General features: G+C 33.2%; 3 protein-coding genes across 3 annotated transcripts; 1 reads left to right on the plus strand and 2 right to left on the minus strand.

The window, feature by feature from the left end:
* Positions 1–499: 499 nt before the first annotated feature.
* Positions 500–6,323, minus strand: LOC134273097 (monoacylglycerol/Diacylglycerol O-acyltransferase-like). The gene is made up of 9 exons (XM_062755277.1): positions 6,197–6,323; positions 5,652–5,930; positions 4,565–4,732; positions 4,375–4,473; positions 3,903–3,997; positions 3,441–3,504; positions 2,386–2,461; positions 2,163–2,226; positions 500–1,967 (listed from the first exon to the last, which is right to left on the minus strand). The coding sequence occupies exons 1-9, from the start codon at positions 6,228–6,230 to the stop codon at positions 1,881–1,883; spliced, it is 966 nt and encodes a 321-aa protein (XP_062611261.1). The 5' UTR covers positions 6,231–6,323; the 3' UTR covers positions 500–1,880.
* A 90-nt stretch (positions 6,324–6,413) lies between these two features.
* On the plus strand, positions 6,414–12,900 carry LOC134273475 (aminopeptidase O-like). The gene is made up of 15 exons (XM_062755677.1): positions 6,414–7,405; positions 7,671–7,837; positions 8,602–8,707; positions 9,060–9,236; positions 9,349–9,535; positions 9,834–9,952; positions 10,102–10,192; positions 10,344–10,451; positions 10,575–10,615; positions 10,720–10,783; positions 11,004–11,069; positions 11,162–11,230; positions 11,367–11,483; positions 11,658–11,750; positions 12,272–12,900. Exons 1-15 carry the CDS (start codon positions 6,537–6,539, stop codon positions 12,416–12,418), a joined length of 2,421 nt encoding a protein of 806 aa, XP_062611661.1. The 5' UTR covers positions 6,414–6,536; the 3' UTR covers positions 12,419–12,900.
* A 169-nt stretch (positions 12,901–13,069) lies between these two features.
* Positions 13,070–16,072, minus strand: LOC134273105 (uncharacterized). Its single transcript, XM_062755287.1, has 5 exons — positions 16,000–16,072; positions 15,830–15,895; positions 15,629–15,676; positions 13,616–13,669; positions 13,070–13,304 (listed from the first exon to the last, which is right to left on the minus strand). Exons 1-5 carry the CDS (start codon positions 16,061–16,063, stop codon positions 13,165–13,167), a joined length of 372 nt encoding a protein of 123 aa, XP_062611271.1. The 5' UTR covers positions 16,064–16,072; the 3' UTR covers positions 13,070–13,164.
* Between the last annotated feature and the right edge of the window lie 6,035 nt (positions 16,073–22,107).

The following is a 22,107-nucleotide window of genomic DNA, read 5'->3' on the forward strand; positions in this document are numbered from 1 at the left end:
TATTAACAACAAATACAAACTCCCTTTATACTTGCAACAAAATATTGATCATAATGTTAATTCATAAATACTTTCTATATAAACTACATGTATAAGGAAAAGAAGTGCACCAAGAGTGACAAACTTAAAGTTTCTGATCATAATGGGCAAAAAATGTAAATAAACCTACATGATCAGCTTAGTGAAAGACATATTCTATTCTAAAGTTCAATGCAACAGCCTATCATTTTTATTTTTTTTTTTTGCAATGAGTGATGTGTTCATTCAACCAATCAGGAATAAATAACACAGAGTTCTTTTCTGAAGCACCATGGAAATTAAACATACAACATATATTCCTCACACTGACTTCACATGGAAATCTTAACATTGTGCATTTCAATAAAAATGTACAAAATTTAATACAATGATATTCATTTTCAAAAAAAAATATGTATATTGTTCATTTTATACCAAAAAAAAAGAGAGAGAGAGAGAGAGAGAAAAAAAATGCAAAATAAGTTCAGTGCTTATATATTATTATTGAATATATTTACAATGGATATTCAACAAAAAATTGACATAAAGTTGGACCCCTCTACTTCATTAATATGATATAAAAATTTGATAATAAATAGGTGTTCATTGTTTGAAATCAAATGTATTCACTGAGAAAATAAACAAAATGAATCTCTCCCAAGAATGAAAATATAAAAAGACAGATGCAGCATATACATATAAACAAGTGATGTTGGGAAGTGATGTTGGGACAATTTTGAAATACTGTATACAGGGTTATTTTCGCCCCTCATTATTTTTGCTCTCTAATTAACTTTCACAATTGCAAACAGTTTTGTCCGGTTTTAAATTCGCCCAGTCATAATTTTGTTTAACAAATTACACTGTATTCTTTGAATCTGTCTCATTTTGAATTTGCCTAAACGAGGATAGGGCAAAGGGGGCAAAAAAAGGGGGGGACGAAAATTTCCCTGTATACAGTATCTAGCAGAGACATACCTGTACATGCATATTGCACATATTAAAATCAATAGCATTAAGAAGTCAGTCCACACATGAAAGTTCTCGGTTTAAATGTGGCTCAACTAATATTACACTTTAACGTGACTTAATGTCTTTATATTACAGTATTATTTCAAGAGTATTGACTATATTTTTATATCAAACTTTTATAACATTTTTAATATCAACAAGTTAAGTAGGCATCAGTGAGGATATGACATTATGGATAAATTTATCATGATTATAAATATGTTGATACAATTTTATAACTTGAGCTAGAATCAGCCTCTGGAATACATTAATGTACATATCTATTATATCTCAAATCTAACAGGAAAATATACTAAGATTTAAAGAAAAAATGCTGAGTGTTCGTTAATTAAACTGACCCAAAGAACCTCTACATCAAGAAACTTGTTTTTGAAAAAAAATGCAGTAAGAATTTCTTTAAAAAATTTAAATTGTCAATAATAGTAGATCTATATAATTTATAAAAAGTATTGCAACTTAATCCTCTATATGATGAAAAATTTAAAGACTAGAAAAAAAGGTTACAATTTAACATTTTCAAAATTCATTGCAACGTCACAAGTTTTTTGAAAATGTAAACTATCTACAGTAATATGTATCTACCACTACAGGTGCTGCCTTTAAAGAACAAATAACATAGACACAGGTAGTAAGTCCTAATTCGTAAACATATATAGCTAACAAGCTAGTACAACACATTCTACAGTCTGGAATCTGAGTATCACACTTTTAAACATTAAGAGACAATGTTCATCAACAAATACAGAGTTGAACACAATCAGCTGTAATTTCTACGATATAACCTGAGGATTATATTTTAATGAAAGCCAAGTTCGGATCACCTCTAGAGTCTACATAAACCTGTCCATCAGGGCACACAGTATGTTACCTGGAAGTCTCTGATGCTGGTGTATCAAAGTCCCTACAGCATCCATCACCTACAAAAATATATTGTTTAACATTCATACTACATCTTGTTAAATATCTTAATATCATGGTATGAACTAAGAATCTGATAGAAGTTATTTGGGATATTGTTTTCTTTTACTGAATTTCAGTTCTCAAAGTAGAGATATTCCTGGTATTTCTATTTTTGGTAGAGTTTCAGTTAAGAGTCCATTCAAACTACATACCTCATTTGCTAAAGCGTCAGAACTCTGATCTTCTTTTGGATAAATAGGATCACCAATAACCATACTGAAATTTACAATTTAAATTATAAACAAGAGTAATAAAAATACCTAAAGTACTCAAAATTCAGAGTAGTACTATTGATGGTTCTTTACTTGATCAAAAATCTTTCCGATATATAATTGATTCGCCATCCAAATCTTACGGCTCTAATTACACACATACTTGAATTTAACTGGGAAAAATCCATAAATTGGTACAAGGGGGAGGCGGGTCTTTTCATAAAGTCTTCGAAGGCATGCTGGAAAAGCAGATGAATTAAGATGATCAATATATTTTTCAAAAAATGTTATTTCAATAAAAATTAAACAGAGCCACAGATATCTAGATTCTGGTGTTCAGTATTACTTATAAGCCTTTGAAAAACATTTCCTTGAAAATTATAATTCATGAAAAACAGTCTATTACAGATTTAATAAAAATTTACCTATGTTTAAAATTATTGATGATTGATTATATGTGTATGTCCTTAAAAAAGGACTTGGAGGATGTTTATAAGCCTTATTTCCTATTGTTGTTTTTGTCCTGTCTGTCTGTTTGTCTCTCTGTCTGTCTGTTGTCAACTTTAATTTAGCCCATAACTATGGAGTGGGTGGGGCTATGGCTTTCATATTTCTCAGGTGTATTCCTTATGACAAGACCTTTCCATGGGTACTGCCAAATTTGACCTCTTGGCTTTGATCTTGGAGTTTGACCTACTTTTTCAAAAACAAGTACTACACTTTAACCTTGGCCATAAATTTTGAATAATTTGAGCTAGAGCTTTCATCCTTCACATGTGTATTCATTGTAACAAGACCTTTCAGCTGGTAAACATATGTAAATAGTTTGACCTTGACCTAAGAGTTTGACCCACTTTTTAAAAACTTTAACCTTGGTCATAACTTTTGAACAGTTAGAAATAGGGCTTTTATATTTCACAGGTATATTCCTTGTAACAAGGCCTTCCTTTGAGTACCAACACTTTTGACCCTTTGACCTTGACCTTGGCATTGGAAATGTATTTGAGAGAATTCAACCCTAGCCATAAGGGGGCATCAGTGTTTCACAAACACATCTTGTTCTATTAATGTCTCTCATTATAGACCCACTTGTCTTATGGCCAGAACTATAAGTTCCCTCCTCTGTTTATCTGTCTGTTAGTCCCTCTGTCTGTCTGTAAGTTTGTTCCACTTAGTTTTCCACAATGTTTGATACTTGATAAAGTAGACCTGACTTACACCTAGTGATTTTGGGTGTTCTGAAGGCTTCCCTCACATTCTGTGTAAATACTGGAATGATTGGCTGCAAAATAAGAACAGTGAATATATATATTTTTATAAAAATTACCTTTGAATATGTTTTAAAGCATAATACTTAAAATAATTAAATGGACTTACTAGTCTGAATGGAAGGGAGTAATGATAATATATTCACTGAGAATAAATCTTTTTTTCACTCTTTTTCACTCTTTTCTGGCTAGTGGAAAATTTTAAGAAAAATTACATTTTGTTTTTTTAATCTGGTATCCATTATGTCATGATTGATTTTAAAAGCTCAGTGATTAACAAAAAGGTCAAACAAAAGAGAAACATAAGATAGATAACAGACTTTCACCAGTAATATTCATTTTTCAAAAATCATATGGCAGGAATATTTGAAAAATATTTTAATCAAATTAATCTTAAGGGACGAAGTCTTACCACATTTGCTTGTATAGCAGTTTTGGCAAATCCCTGTCGTTTCCCCCACATGATTGGGTAATTCTCATCCCCAAACAGGGCCTCCCTTACTCCACCTGAAATACAATTAACTACTATTTAATTTTCCTCAGCATTAGCTGGAAAAACTATTCATTTAAAAATGAACTACCCTTATTTGAGAATGTGATAATTTTCAAGGCCAACATACAAAGTATCCAGATGAATTATTCTCATTTACATATAATTCGAGATAACAAAATGTTTTGCTAATAGAGGAAACAAGTTTTGTGGTAAAAAGAAGGTAATCATTTTACAAAATCATGCAGTGTCAGATTTTCAGGTATGCATATAGCAAAAAAAAATTGACAAGAGGCAAAATATGGATTTTGTATCGGTTACAATTGTGGGTACATATGTTAACAAAGATTGGTGTAATAAATGTAAGATATGTATAAAAATCAGCAGACTTTACCTGGTGCTATAGCTAACAAGTGTCCATCATTCAGTACTTTGACACATTCTTGGACAGTACCAGGTGTGACTCTGAAAACCTCCAAAATGTTTCTAAATCCTGTCAGAAACAAAACCAAAAATACAGTGCTCAAACATGATCAGCACAGTTTGTTAAAAATGAGCATTAATAAAAAAAACTTCTATAATACCTGGTATATGAAAAAGGAAATTATCACCGACAGCTCTAATATGTCTTTTCCTTTCCAGTAGACATCTTGCAATGAGATAGTAGAAGTCTACAGGCAGAGTTCCATGATAGTAAACGATCAAGGCTGCACCAACTTCAGGGATCTTCTCTAAACCTTTTATCTCAAAACCTAGAAATTCATATAAGTTGATGAATATAATAATAATCCTAATGTAGGAGAGATATAAAATTCAGAAAATAAAAAGTATATTTTTTCGAAAATGAAGTCTGCCTTTAGAACTGTATCATTCCTTATGAGCCCTATCATTTCTGATAACAATGATCATTCATGAAAAGGCATCTGTAACAGGAAAAAGAGAAAATGTAGACTGGACCAGGAATCAAACCCTGGACCCCTGCATCACTTATAGTCAGGTGCCCTTCTTACTGAGCTACCCAAACATCCATGGCCTAAACAATTGCATTCCTCTCTCCTTAATCAATTTGTCTTCACCCTAGAAGACACAACTCAAGTTCTTATTGCACTGAAAGACTACTTTCATCTGCAAGACCTGGGGTAGTCAATGGTATCAAATTACAGGGAAAGAGAAAATTTATAGCTGGACTGGGAATCGAAATCAATATCCCTGTACCAACAGTGAGGTGTGGACTACAAAAGGAGCAACCCAGGTTGACATCCATGGTCCAATCCATAGACTATTACATATTTGTAATGGTTTGGGTCATGAATATCACCCTGGGTACTTCAGTCAGAAGAGCACCTAATTGGTGATCAAAGGTCCTGGGTTTGTTTCCCTATCATGCCATACAGTCAATCCTTTCCTGTTACAGATTTGGTATCATGACATGCCCTGTAAGTGACAGTTAAAAGACATGCTAGGGAAGTGCCTGGATTGGTGTCTTCTGAAGACTAAGACCATAAAGGAGGGAGAAATGTGGTGGTCAGATGGGTTTGATGGCCAGCGGCCAGATAGCTTGATAGAGCACCTGACTGGAGAGTCAGGGGGCCAAGGTTCGAATCCCGGTCTGCTCTGCTGAATTTTTCTCCTATCCAGTTACACAGCATTACAAAATTAACTTTAAATTACCATGCCAGATTCTTCCTTGAGCATCCCATGCTGCAGCTATGGCCGTCCTGGCTCCATCCCAAATGTCATGATGGTAAGCTTCTCTGAAGTTGTGCCGGTAGTTGTACAAATGAAGAAAGAATGCTGAACAATACAGAAACAGAAGAATAAAAATTGGGAGTAAAAAAGATATGATGATTGGGTAAATGACCCAAAGCACCCAGCGCCAGTAATCAATGTCCAAGTCACTCAGTGTCTCCTGGAAACTCTCCCAGTAACCAAGGCAATATTCCCAAGTCCCTGGAAAATAAGACAGATAGGAATCAATTTATTTATAGACAAGAACAACTGATTTTACAACTAATGTAATACTAAATGGAGCATATCAAGATAAATTCAACCTCCTATATTAGTTTTTGGCACAACATTTCCATAGAAATTGTGCAGACATATATTTTTCATCCTTCCCGAATTTCCTCTACAATTTTAATGCCGGTAAAAACGTGCACTTTACAACTCACATACATTTGTATGGTCTATAGTGTATTGTCTAGGTATGTCATTACCTTCCCACATTCCCTTGTTTACTGTCAATATCATTTAGGACTTTTGCTGGACTTTTGTTAGAAAAAGAGCACTCAGGAGCATTTTATCTTATCCGGATTACGGAAGTTACTTATCAATTCTTTCTTTTATAACGCAATGTGTATTTCCAGTATATTGTTCATGAAAATTTTCATTATTTTGACAGAGAATTGAGAGAGAAGGACGATTTACCTCAGGATTTACAAGTTGTCATTGTATTTTTTTTCAGATATGTTAAGTTTTTAAATCTATCATTTAGTAAATTTAATTGACAATGTGATAAATTCTTTTTAAAACATTTTTTTTTCATTCACAAAGTTAATGATGAATGAGAATATTGAAAAGAGAAGAGAATATGACCTGCCACTGTCCGCAAACATATCGGAAATACACGTGCATCATTACGTAATTAATCTGCATTGTGATCTTCAAAATCAAGTCTTTCATGGCAGTACAACTGTCTTTTTCACTCGGCGACCTGAAAGTAATCCCAAGACTGAGCAGCCCAGTGTTTCTTGTCATGTCATCTGCTCCAATAGTTCAAATTATGAAATTTGTGAAAGAGATTCCAACTCTTATAACCCAGAGAGCTCTAATGTAGTTCAGGAATCCAATTTAACTGAGACTGTAAAAACTGATGAACCACTTTTGCATTTACCGAAATTTCATAACTCTGTTGAGTCATCATGGTCGTATCAACATGTAAGCAAAGAAACATCAGAATTGGGGAGCTCTAGTGCACATCTTGGAAAAACTCAATTTCTTGACAAAAGACCCCTCTCTGAGTCAGAAATTGGTGTGTCTCCAAACAAACAAATGAAAAGTTCAGTTCAGGCATTTGAGAATACACAAATATTAAAAAAATTATCCAGCAAAAATTTTAACAATGAAGGTGACACTAAAATTAAGGATTTCACATTGATATTAGACTGTCATAAGTTGGAAATACAAAATGTTTCAGAAGAGAATGTGACATCAAGCATTGACTCAGAAACATTTAGTTCACCAGACTGTTTAATAAAAAATACTCGAACAACTGGCACGCCACTCAAATTTGAATTAGGAGACCAGTGTTTAAAAATTCAGGTACCTGATTGTAAAAAAGATCAAAATGAGTTGAGGGCAATAAATATTTCATATAAAACTTTAGATGGACATTCTCTAAAATGGTCAAAAGATCAAGATGGCAAGTAAGTACATATAATAGTAAAGTTGATACTCTACAGTAGTTCTATGATCACTTTGAACAATTTAAAAACTTGCACAATGTAATATATTTTTTATATCTCTAACATTGGGTTGGTGTTCTGTATATATGCAACTCTTTTTAACACTGCTAGAGAATATTGAGTGGTATCACATTACAGTAAATGAATCTTTATGATGTATAAGGTGCACTAAATAATCCACACTCATGTCTGTATGTTGTATTGACTGTGTTATTGATGTTTGTAGTGACTGTGTGTACACACATGGACACTGGATCAACAACCGTTCACTGTTTCCTAGTCAAGATGTTCCTGAGGCCCTGGCGACATGGCAAGCCTTTATTTATGTACCCCAGGGAATGACTGTCATCATGAGTGGGGATCACAATCCACAGAGAAAACAATTAGAAAACAGTAAATCTAATATTTGAATTTACATTTAATCTTAATGTTTATATATATTTCATTTCAAGGAATTTAAGAGTTAATGAAGACTGGATGAAATTACACACAAAAAATATATCCTTCTAATATGACCAGTAATGTTTAACCCCTTCCATGGCATATACGCATTTCTACGCATCTTACTTGAAAAACGAGTTTATTGTGTTCAAACATTCATAACTTCGTTAATACTGCAAATATCAGAATAATTCTTGTACCGTTAGAAAGAGAACATAATTACGATAAAATAATATGCAGAAATTTTTTTTATTGGTTGTACCAGTATTTTGCTAGCTTGACTTAAACTTTGTGCACTATTCGAGCGATGTTTACTTGTACCTTAAACCCTACCCCATTTCTCTAAAATACTTTAAATTGGATTTTTAAAAAAAATGTACAACACACTCATGATTTTCAACATAACAATAAAATATTCCTAAATAAATTTAACTGAGCAAAGAAAAACCAAAATGAACATTATTTTTGGAAATTACAATTATTGTGTATTTCATTGCCATGGCAACTGAAATTATATCTTTTATAATCATTTTCAGAAGCTAAACAATACCTACTTTCAGAATATATATACGTTGGTATGTACAATAATTACAAGAAATACCTGAAAAAAATGCTTTGAAATCTTAATATCAATTTGTCTAGAAATGCTTAAAATCTTTGCCATGGAAAGGGTTAAGAGTTTTATGTACATGTAACTGTATGAGTGTTTTCTATAGAAATGGAATGTTTTTACTTTTGGACTTCCTTTCCCATGCCAAGTTCAACTCTTTCACTTGCTGTTGGACATTGGAAAGAATGTAAAAAGCCAGAGACACCAAAGAAGTAAGACAAGATTTTGTGAAAATCAAAATGTACCTGAGAAAGTACATTATTTTTATACATTTCTTTGACATTTCTCAAGTCAATTTTTGTGTCATTTCATAGGTAATTCTTGCATGTGTACATGTACCAGTAGATCCCATATAATCCACTGCACTTTTGTATTTTGAAAGACTTCAATTGAAAAATAATTCAATCATGAGTACCAGTAAACATATGGGATTTCTTGTGTCATCCCTTTCCATTTACTGTATATTTGAGATTTTTAGTAAAGTTATCTGTTATTTCGCCTAGTATATTAAGGATTTCTAGAGACTTAATCCTTCACCATGCAATGTGTATTTGGGTCTTATAGTGAAGTGATCCCTTATCGTGTGTTTGGTCCTGAGATTCTGATGACTTCAATGAATGCCATTCATCAGTACATTCCACTGTGTCTAGAGGAGGTTACCGCTGTTCTTGGACAACATCCAATGAAAAGACAGGAAATTTTGATAGTACCAGCATCTTTTGACAGTTTAGGAATGGCAAGGTAAAGTGTAAACCAAATGTGTTTAAATCCATAATGCATAAATATTTTATAACCTATAAAGTTATTTCTAGACAAAGGGTAATCATTACTGATGTATAAAATTTGGTTTCAGCCCCAGTGTTCTATACTTATCCCAGTCCCTCCTACAGACAGACCTATCCATGTTTTACCGCCTCGCTCATGAGGTTTGTCACACCTGGTTTGGTATTGTGATTGGCCCCGTGGACTGGACTGAGGAATGGCTGACAGAAGGATTCTGTACCTATTTTGAGGACATTATACACCTCAGGGTGCTACGAGTAAGTAAAAAGTTGAAACATTGATGATGTAAAAATGATGATGAAATTGACTTTAAAAAGGTCTTTGAAATTTCCACTTTTCAAATTTGGCATTCTTTTTTAATTAAAGGACATTTTTAAAAAAAATACTATTAGATCATCAAAATTTTCCTTTGCCATATTCCTAAAATATCAATATCATCAAACATTAAGCCCTTCAATACATGTATAACCACATTTACAGTGTATATTGAAAGCTCTTTATTGAGTACTGTAAGACAACAATAATATTACAAGGGTTATTGATTTAATTCAACAGAGACTGGGGAGAATTTCAGAAGAGGAGGAGGATGACATCCGTGATCTGAGAGACCTCATTAAATTCCGCATCCTGACGGCTGAAATTCAGAATACAGAAGAAACCCTTCAAACACTCAAGTGTGCAAGCATTATACATTGTATTTAACTTAATATTGGTACATTCAGATGTGATGATTTTACTGATTTTGATTAAAATGTTGGTCATAATACAGAATGTTGTATTATTCATATTCACAAAATTTTCAAATACGTATTTCTTTTCACAGACCAGATTGTACTGAGTCAGGAAGCAACAAAACATTTGTTAAAAATGGAATGAACCCCGAGAAGAAATACTTGCAGGTTCACTACCTCAAAGTAAGTTCAGTCTTGAGTTTTAGTGTTGTTTTTTTCTTTATTTTATAAATGCTTGTCCAGCCAAACAAAAAAAATTGTCCAAACTTTAAAAGTAATGAATTTTTGTTGTCAATAAATTAGTTATGTATTATAAAGTTTATCTTATTTTTAGGGATATTTCCTACTTAGATACTTGGAAAAATTAGCTGGAACTGCGAAATTTTTAGAATGTCTCAGAAAATATGTTCAGCAGTTTCATGGAAAACTGGTTTCCTCTCAGGTAACATTCTTTGACTTTCCAAAGAATTTGATTATCAATCTGTGTATTTAGATACATGATAAAACTATAGTGTATATTTTACATGTGAGTGTCAAGTAATAATTGTAAAGATTATGTTTATAGGAGGTCCTGCAATTTTTTATCCATAAATGTGAAGAAATAGCGTAAGTATTATTTAAACCTACAGGCAAAGAAAGCAATATAGAAAATACATGTTTTAAATTCTCAATTTTCATCAAATGCATTATCTTTCTAACTTTGGTTTTAGTGCAACTGGGCTGACTGCTTCAGAATTGTCCTCTGTTTGGTTGGAATGCTCAGGTTTGCCATCAGTAAGTCTAATCCAGAATTTTTGATTTTTTTTTTTAAACTCTAAATGATGAATCTTTTGACAGCATGGATTAACAGAATTTGTTTCATCATTGGTAGAGGAAAACATACTCCACTATACATTGTATATATATCATTGCCGTGTAATTATGTACACCTTTTAAACATTAGGAAAATGTTCATTCTAAGACATAAAAATAACAAATTCTTATTTGTTTGCAGGCAGTATCAGACATGATAGAAAAAGTAAAGAAAGGAAGCAAAACTGTGCAAAATGTGAAGAGTCAGGTAAACTTGATATCCCATTGATGACCATTCAGAAAGGGAGACTTCTTCAATTTCTCTGTACACTCTATAGCTTAAATATTATTCTTGAATAGGTTGATCTGTTTTGTGAAAGCTATAGGAAAAGAAAGTCTGAGTCTACTATAATTGCAGAATTAAAGGATGTAAGTACGCATATAGAATTTTATTTTCATGTGCAAGAAAACATAGATTTCTGTTAACTCCATGTCTGTACAATGCAAGAAAACATTTAGTGCACTCAACAGAGTTTAAAGATTGACTCCTTTCTTATTTTTACAGTGCAGCCCAGATGAATTGATATTATTCTTAGAATTACTTCTGGATGAAAATGAGATTCCATGGTTTGGTTTATCAAGTCTGAAGAAAAAGTATCACCTAGAAACCTGCAATGCTGAGGTTTGTCATATTGAAGTCTGTTAGTCAGTGAATTGATGAAATTAAGAGTAAAGTAAATCAAACATGGTCAAAAATTATTTTTAGACCCCAAATTTTATTTTTAAAGCTGGTCATGTTATTGATTTTGTCATTGTCCCTGTATGAGAAGGTCAAGTACAATGTATATGTTTTCAGATCAAACACAGATGGTGTGAACTCATAATAAAGTGCAGACAGAGAAGCAGTAGTTTTTACAAAGATATTCAGGACTTCCTTATAGATCATCAGGTAATGGGCCAGTGGAAAACTAATTCAGTTTTGGGGAAACAGCCTAATAGAATACTGTAATGTATTATATTTAGCTATTTGGCAGATATTGATTTTTGAACAAGTTAGCGTAGATTTGATTTAGCGCATTTCTGAATGTTCTTATTAAAGTATATATATTTAGTGTTGTACTTGAATTAGCAGAAGTTTTTATTTTCTGCCAAAAAAGCTAAAAAGAATACAAGGCCAAATGAAATACGTTTACAGTATTTAACAGCAAGCAAAAAAGGGGACACGACTGTAACACAAACTTGTTTTCTAATGTATATTTTATATTGTAAAACACTTAGAGGCCACAATGGTAATTGGCTCTGTGGTCTACAGTATTTTGTGGTAAAATTATGGGAAGGGGCATGTCCTTGGTAAAATATCTTCATCCACAACAATAACAGAGGACAGGTTATCTGCATACTAAATTTTGGGATATGTTTCTTTCACAGTAAGCTCTTTATGATAAAAATATGTGATATTTTTTTCTTTAGGGCATGGGTGTTTATCTATATGGAGAAATGATGTTGAGTGGAAGAAAAGCATTAATCAATCTGGCACACAAGTGTTTTAAGCAGCTACAACAAAGTATGGGCATAGACACCTACACTGCTGTCCACAGTATGCTGTTTGGAGAATGACAATTTCTATATACATTGTATGTATGTAAACCTCAAATAAAGGAAGAAAGGGCAGCTACAATAAAGTATGGGGATAGACACTTACACCGCTATGCTGTTTGGAGAGTGATAGTATCTATGGATAAGGCTTCCACATGTATGCTACTTTGGTTCAAGCACAGGAACTAAAAGTTTCTTGGTTGTGGTAGACAGTGCTATAACTTAGTGCTGTTTGGTACATGTAGATATCAGGATGGGGAATAATAATACATGAAATTTATCATTCCTGTATAAGAAATACTGAACTGTTTATACATGTACAAATATAAGGTATCTGACCTGTGAAAGGTGCTTGCATGCTTATCTGACTGCATGAGCAGAACTCTGTGTTAGATTCTACCTATGGAAGATTTGACAAAGTAATTTTTGTGATATTTTAATACATTTCCAAAATATCCTATGATTCAGGTAGTATTTATTGAGTGTGTTTTCAACAGTATAGTTGAATAAAAGTGTTAAAGTAAATGCATGTGCACTGATTTTGACACAAATAAAATGAAAATTGTGAAAAATAAGATTTATTCAAAATCCTTTGAAAAACATAATTTTACAACAACAAAAAAATAACAGTCTTGTGATTTAATGTTACATTAAACATAAATCAAAAAAAAAATGCAGTTTATTTTTCAAATCATAACATTCATAGCAATATTACAATATTAATGTCAAGAGAAATGAGAAATTTTGTCCAGTCAGGAACTGGACAATCAGAAGTTGTCTTCCTCCAGCCTGTAACATTTAGACAGACACAGGTTATGTTCCTCGTGGCATATAGAGTAGTGTTGTTCACTGACTGCATTACGTAAACAGTGGAGGAAGCCCGTCACGCAGTGTGTAGCATAGCATTCTGTATTAAAAAACAAAAATGGCCGTCACACAGTGGGTAGCATAGCATTCTGTATTACAAAAAAGTAACAAAATGGCTGTCGCACAGTGTGTAGCATAGCATTCTGTATTGCAAACAAAAGTGGCCGTCACACAATGTCTAGCATAGCATTCTGTATTACCAAAAAAAAAAAAATAATAATAACAAAAAAAAAAATATCAAAATTATATGTATAAGATTGTCATATTTTGTAACTTACTTTTAGAAACAATATCTGTTATTTTTAGATACATCATACATGTTCTTTTAAAAAAAGGTAAATATGTACATACTGTGAATTCTTAGAGAAGTCTCACAGTTACAACCATCTTCAGAAATTCTGTTTCCTAAAAAAAGAAAAGAGAAATGCATTGTTGACATAGATTTTGGTGACTATATTGGGTTTAAGACTTGTATATGACCACACTTAGAAGAAAATCAAATGAAACAAAATGAGAACACTTTATTGAGATGATTGGATCACCAAAGTAGACCAATATGAACTTTAATTAATCTGCCCCAGTGATTTAAATTTTCTCTTCGTAGGAGCATTATAATTGTAAGCCCATAGGCGCCAGAAGAAAATTGAAATTGGGGGTGGGGGTGGGGTAATTGGAAGTTGGGGGTGGGGGCTTAAGCAACAAAAAAAGGTAAGCCCAAAGAGCCATAGCGCATTTGATAGCCACTTTCGCCTACTCTAGTAGTGACTTTTTAAATACATTGTTTAACCAAAATTTTGTCATACAACGTCAGTTTATACATGCCTTAAAGCAAATCACACAAAAATAATATTCAAATATTAAAAGTTCCCTCATATGATAGATATAAAAATCGTTCAGTTTATATGGAGAATATAGTAAATACTGAGGTATCCCCCTAAACAATGACAAACTGTAGCAAAAGACCACCCTTAACCAGAAAAACAACTTCTAAATAATTTTATTTGGATACGACTGTACTTCATTACATTTAGATAATTTTGGTTAAAGGTGGTCTTCATATTGAAAATGTTGAAAATATGTATTAATTTTTCTTCTCAAAATTATTTTAAGATTCAACAATCTGTCTTAATTTTGTCCATCCGAATACAATGACTTCGTGGCGTAGAGTTATGATTGCTGGATTGTAAATAAAAGATAAAAAAAAAAGAATTGCTGGATTGTAGACATAAGGCTCACGAGTTCGAGTCTCACAGTTTATGTTTCTTATCTATGCTTTTATTCTTTTTTTCTCTGTGCATTTTTCCTATGTTTTCTTTTATTTATTTTTTATAATACATGTGTAAATAATGTAAGAGAAATATAATACAACATAGCACCTTGAAAGTATCTCGGTTAAAAAAAAAACAGTTCTAAACTTAGTCCGAAAAACCTGACGTTTTCCTGGCTTTTTAACGATTTTGATATTTTACATGCCAGGAAAACGTCAGAACCGGCGCCATTACGAAAACTGGGAATTTCACCGTCTCCACCAGAAGTTGATTTTCTATAGTTGGGAACCGAATTAGATGCCGAAATCACAATTTATCAATGGCACAATGCTCCTAGAACTCACCAATATCGATGAATAGAAATTACCACTCCACATTCCGATTCAGAACTCGCACGATTTTAAAATGCACGAAATGAAAACAAATCTCAACAGTCAGATAAAACGTGTTCATCGGATTATATTATTTCATAAACGAAACATAAAAACGATGTTGGTGAGTACTTAAGGTGTAATACTATTGATAATATGTGAATTCAGCATTTAATTCGGTTTACAATTATCGAAAATCAACCTCTGAATGCCGCCTCCGGTTGGAGGCGGCGATTTCCAGTTTTCGTAATGGCGCCAGTTCTTACATTTTCCTGGCGCGTAAAATATCAAAATCGTAAAAAAGCCAGAAAAACGTCAGATTTTTCGGACTATTCTAAACTATTTTAATGACCTAAAGTCATAGCTGCTAGCTTGTTCTATTTCTAAAATTTTCTAAAAATCTTGTTTAGAATATGAGGATTGAAGAAGTAAAATAATTGTCATGTAACAAACTTGCAACCATGAAAATATAACACTGGTCCACAAATGATTACATACATGTAGTTTGATCTTCAATTGAAAAGGTATATGTATCTATAAATAGAAACAGGTGATTTCCTTTTAAATACTTGAGTCGGCAGTGTCGTCGGTAAGGCAGCTATGGCTCTTTTCAATGTCTATATTATATATGTGCAAATAAGTAGGGGAGGGTTCTGACCATGATGCCTATGAAGTTATAAAGATAGTTTTTTATGACCTCCTTTAAAAAACGAGAAAAAGATTACCACTTAATTTCACAACATCGTCACCAAATGACTTCTTGCTCCACCATGCTGAAGAAAAATACAACATACATTAACAAATAAGAAAGAACACAATTAAATAAAATGTTCATCACTGCTACACATGTATATGATCCGATAATTACAGACTTACGCTATATTATACTCAAATTAATTACCTTTATATATAGTAATTATACTTACAGTTACGTTTAGCATGTGATCCAGGGTAAAAATTGTCTTCTGATAACGTTCGTGACTCAGTTAAACCTATAAAAAGAAAAATACAATATTTCTTGTGAATTTTATAGAATAAATAATCTTCTTTGCGGCTATATTGGGAAAGAAACTCTCATAACATGCATTAACCTTACCTATAACAAATATAGTCATTAAGGTTATACAGGCGAGTCTTCCGGACCAAATTACACCTTTCATATCGCTTTGTGTTAGCACCTGAAAAACGATGATGTTCATTTAAAAAGAAAACATATACATTACATATTCAAAGTAATAAAATAATATTACTTATCATTTATATTGTCTTAAAAAAAGTCCCTGTGTAATCATCACAAACGGCTTCGGCTCGGACAGTATTGATGTTATTTTCTGGTGAAAAAAAAACATATTCACTACCGAAAGATTCCAGAATTATTTGAAGTATGAGATAATTTTATGAACGGTATTCAAGCTCAAAAGTCAATTAAAACAATAAAAACCAGGAGCAGGGCAAACGAACCTCTAAAACAACATAGGTTGGATCTGGTGCCATGGAGGAAAGAGCATCCCTTGCCGACCGATCACACTCGCCATGTGTTCCTTGTCATAATCGGGAAATAGTGGGAAAATCCGTCATCAATTCATTCAGTGTGTAAATAATAGTTAACAATTACATTAAAAGTTTAGCACTTTATCAAGATAAATTGTATTTGCTAACAGACTGTTATAGACCGTATAACTGATAAAGTTCTTGTTTCACCAACTTGTTTGTAATAAATTACCTCGTTGAAAAACATTCAGCGTTTGACTAAATGATAGATTTGCTGACAAGGTCATTCTATCGTATTGAAGTTTGTTTTTTTTTTCAATGAATTCCATGGTCTAAAGAAAAAATTACATGTAAGGATATGGTAGCAAGAAAAAGTAATTTTAGATAGGAGATATAATTACAATTCGCAAGTATTTCCTCTTCCTCTTCCAATTGTGTTTTTATCTTATTGTGAATGTAGCTTGCCTTTTTGCAGGTTCAGGATTGACATTTAACTACGCCCAACCCCCACCCCTTCCTGGTCCTTGTAAAATTCAGTCAAATAAACAAAAACGTTTTATTTTACTAATTAAAAATGTTGCATAGATGATATAATATTCGACATTCATATTTTGTCTACGACACAATATGCAATATACAAGATTCGACAGCGTTTGGGTGATGTAGTTTCCATTAATTCTAACACAAAACTTCCTCAGAAAAATAGAGTGAAATACGTGTTTCAAGGTCAAAATAACTTGACATCGAGTTTAATAATTTTGAGTAGGTTATATCTTATATGACTGATATCTATATTCTAAGCTTTTTATTTCATGTTGATGATGTCCACGTCTGAAACTATAGAAGGGAATCCAGTCTCCGCCGTCATTAAACTTTGTGAATTCTCAAAAAAAATTCTCAACTCAAGTCTTGAGAATTACTCAGCTAAGAATTTGAGAATAAAACAGAGTTTAAGGAATTTTTATTTTTCTCAACTTTTTTATGACGGCTGCTGAGTCTGAGAATTTTGGATTTGAGAAAATTCTCAGACTTGAGAACATTCTTAGACTTAAGTATGTTTTATGACGACGGACCTTAGCAGATATTTTCTTGCTGGGAATTAAGTTTTGGTAACGTTTAGAAATCATTAGAGCAATTTTTAAGCTCTCAATTTTTTTAGCACGATGACATGGTATTTAAGAGGAATTATGTTTATTCATAAGTTGATTAGTTTCTGTAATTATATCATACAAATGCGTCAAATACTTTTTTAAAATATCAGTTGGTTTGGAATAGATATGCTTTCTTTTTTTTTTTTTTTTTTTAACTTTTTAGAACTTTTTAAAAACAATTTATTAGGTTGTAAAAAAAATATTTACTTATTTTGATATTTAGAATAAAGTTTTCGTCTAAATGTTCAGAGATGGTGACATTTTCGTCTGCTATTCCAAATACATCGGATAAATGTTCCTGTTGGCAATGTCATAAGTCTTTCAAGGACTGAAACTTTTCACGAGGGAAAAGGAACTGTTAAAAATAATTTACCTTGTATAAAGTGAGTAGATCCAGCTACTGACAATCACTGACAGCCCTCTCTGCCATTGTTCACTCTTGATATACCAAACAGCTGATCGATGAACCACGCCCCCTTCTACCCACCTCAACATTACAACAGCATTTGTCGCACCTTGTGTGAATAATTTGAATTCTCATGGTTAATGATAAAAAATCAATTATGTTTGACACCTACAAACCAATAACAATTTACACGCGTATACAAGTGGTGTAGAATTCAACAAAACATAAAATTCTTCAAATTGCTGCAATTGTAAATATATTTATACGAAACTCATTTGAGCTCATTTCCGTAGTTAAAAAAAAATCGCGTTATAAGTTTACGCGTAGCTTTCACGAAGAAAAGCGATTTTTTCGCGTTATGACCCAAAACTTTCGCTAATAAATGAGAAACTTTTGTGAATAAACGTGAAGATTTTGCAACGAAACCTAGACATTTGCATAAACCCCAATTTTCTCTTGTTTGAATGATCTAGCATTGCAAGGGATTTTCACCAGGAATACGCATGGGAAATATAAAAACATAGAAATGACCAGGGTTATATTTTTTAAAAGTACACATATATGTCAATATCTTAGGTCAAAGAGTAAAAATTATCGGGACCCAACGGGTGGTCTTGTTACAAGGAATATACCTTTGAAACATGAAAGCCCTATCTTTAACTGTTAAAAAAACTGGCTAAGGTTTGTTTTTTGAATAAGTCATATTCAAAGGGGCAAGGTAAAATAACCAAAAATATTTTCAAACGTTTTATTACACAAATATACATGCGAAGCATGAATGCACTAGCACACACCATTTAATTATTATATCCAAGGTTAAAGTTTGGTAAATGGTCAAGACCAAGAGGTCATAAATGCTGGAACTCAAAGAAAAGTCTTGCCACAAGGAATACACACCTTTGAAATATGAGAACAAAAGTTATGGACAAGGCTAAATTATCTGCGGATAAATAGACAGACAGACGGACAGACAGGGTTAAAAATACAGTTATTTGGCCAGTTCCGAATAAGAAACCGATTCGGTGGTGCTATAGATATACTAGGCATTATTTCAAAATCTAAGTGTTTTGTCAAGGTAGTTCGATGACTTGTGGAATTAAATATTGTTTCATAAAAATTCAGCCTTCCCTCCAAAAAAATTATTTCGCAAGTTACCATAGGTGTCTATTTTACCAGTTACGAATAAGCCGACGTGTTCCGGATAGCCTAGAGATTCTTATTCAAATTCAACCCTAAATTAAAAACTATACGTCCCAAATGTTATCCATTGGCATGCCTAAGAAAAGTTAAACTAATTGCTTACCAATAAATTATTTGTATTTCCAAAGGTTGAAGAGAAACTAGAGGTACTGTGGGCACTGAGCTCATTTTAATGATACCCCACACCTCCTTCATGATAATTTAAGACAAAGTATATGTTTTGCTCTTGGAGACCCGAAATAAGTGTCAAATCAAAAAGTAAAATAAAAGGTAACAATGTCACAATATAATAAAGAATCTGTGAAAGTATCATTAAATCTTATTCAGTGGTATAGGAGGAATTGCGGATAAGAGATGGATATACCTTTCAATATTACAAAGAATGGCAGCATCTATGTTTTTCTCAGGGAGCCCGAATTATGTGCCTGATCCAAAAATAAAATAGGTGCACTTTGGTACTGTTAAACAAAGATTCTGTGAAAGACTCATTAAATTCTGTGAAGCCCCATTAAACTTCATTCAGTGGTAGAAGAGGGGTTGCGAATAAGAAATGAATATACCCAAGAGCATATCAGATGGACGGACGTACAGCTGGACGGACGGACGGAAGTAGAGATGAATGGATGGAAAAACATCCCATTACTATATACCCCTTCTTCCTGTTTTTCAAGCAGGGGTATAATAAGTCACGTTTACAATGAAGAAAACAACGTAGAGTGAATTTATAATAGTGTTTAAAATGGGTATTCGGAACTGGTAAAATAAGAACACGAAAATATTTCAATATCTTACAGTGTTCTAAATATTTATTTTTGACAAGTTTTTAGTATATGTTAGAGTACATATCAAACTTACTTTTGATACCTGGAACGTGGTTTTATGTGAAAAATTTATGTATCTACAAAGGTTTTTCTGCAGACTTATGCGTCGCGGTGATTCATATTTGTTGCGTTGTAAAAGTATATCGACTGTTTCAATTACAATAACGAAACCAAACCGAGGGCAAAAAATCATAACTTAACATAATTCAAACACTCATAAATAAGCCTTCTTACCATAGAAATCAATTTATTTTTACGCCGTTGAATTTATTAATTATCAGTCCTTAAATTACTAATTATTCGGAACTGGCCAAAATCCGGAACTGACCAAACGACTGTAGTTGCCGCAAGATACTATTACAGGAGCAGAAAATGGCACAAGATTCGAAAAATGACGAGTAGTAGCTAGCTATGCAATACACAGGAAAGTTTGGGGGTGCTTTTTTTGTTTTTTAATTGTTTACATGTGTAAAGGTAACTTAATGAAATCGTACCACTTGCTGAAGGAGGATTAGAGTTTTGAATAAATTAATTATAGTAACTTCGGAAACGCGGATTCTTAAAATCCAAAGATTCCTTTTTAGCTCACCTGAGCCGAAGGCTCAAGTGAGCTTTTCTGATCAAAATTTGTACCTTGTCTGTCGTTGTTGTTGTTGTAAACTTTTCACATTTTCTTCTTCTCAAGAACCACTGGGCCAATTTCAACCAAACTTGCCATAAAGTATCCTTGGGTAAAGGGGATTCAAGTTTGTTCAAATGAAGGGCCACACCCTTTTCCAAGGGGAGATAATTATGAATTAGAAAAATTAATGGCGTTTTTAGCTCACCTGAGCTGAAAGCTCAAGTGAGCTTTTCTGATCACCTATTGTCCGTCGTCTGTCTGTTAACTTTTCACATTTTCAACTTCTTCTCAAGAACCACTGGGCCAATTTTAACCAAACTTCGTACAAAGCATCCTTGGGTAAAGGGGAATTTAAATTGTTAAAATAAAGGGCCAGGTTCCCTTCCATGGGGAGATAATCAAGAAAAATCAAAAATAGGGTGGTGTCATTAAAAAATCTTCTTCTCAAGAACCACTGGGCCAGAAATCCTGAAACTTTTGTGGAAGTATCCTGAGGTAGTGCAGATTCTACATTGTAAAAATCATGACCCCGGGGGTAGGGAGGGGCTACAACAAGGAATCCAAGTTTTACATAGAAATATATAGGAAAAATCTTTAAAAATCTTCTTCTAAAGAACCAGTGGGCCAGGAAAGCTGAAACTTACGTGGAAGCATCCTGGGGTAGTGTAAATTCTAAATTGTAAAAATCATGACCCCGGGGGTAGGGAGGGGCCACAATACGGAATCCAAATTTTACATAGAAATATATAGAAAAAAATCTTTAAAATCTTCTCAAGAACCAGTGGGCCAGGAAAGCTGAAACTTATGTGGAAGCATCCTGGGGTAGTGTAGATTCTAAATTGTTAAAATCATGACCCCGGGGGTAGGGAGGGGCCACATTAGGGAATCATAGTTTTATATAGAAATATATTGGAAAAATCTTTTCCTCAAGCACCAGTGGGCCAGGAAAGCTGAAACTTAGGTGGAAGCATCCTGGGGTAGTGTAGATTCTAAAATATTAAAATAAAGATGGGGGTTGGGAGTGGGTAGGAAGCCACAATAGATGTAAATAGAGTGGAAATCTGGTAAAGAGCTACTCAGGTGAGCGATGTGGCCCATGGGCCTCTTGTTAAAAAATCTTCTTGTCAAGAACCATTGGGCCAGGAAAGATGAAACTCGTGTAGAATCATCTTCAGGCAGTGTAGATTCAAGTTTGTTCAAATCATGACCCCCGGGGTAGAGTGGGGCCAAAATGGTCGATCAAAGTTTTACATAGGAGTATATAGGAAAAATCTTTAAAAATCTTCTCAAGAACCACTTGGCCAGGAAAGATGAAACTCGTGTGGAATCATCCTCAGGTAGTGTAGATTCAACTTTGTTCAAATCATGACCCCCGGGAGTAGGGTGGGGCCAAAATGGATGATCAAAGTTTTATATAGGAATATATAGGAAAAAATCTTTAAAAATCTTCTTCTCAAGAACCAATGGGCCAGGAAAGATGAAACTCATGTGGAATCCTCTTCAGGTAGTGTAG

This window comes from Saccostrea cucullata, unplaced genomic scaffold (genome assembly GCF_032062105.1).
Source record: "Saccostrea cucullata isolate Sc308-1 unplaced genomic scaffold, CSIRO_AGI_Scuc_v1 ctg31, whole genome shotgun sequence".
Taxonomy (NCBI): Eukaryota; Metazoa; Mollusca; class Bivalvia; order Ostreida; family Ostreidae; genus Saccostrea; species Saccostrea cuccullata.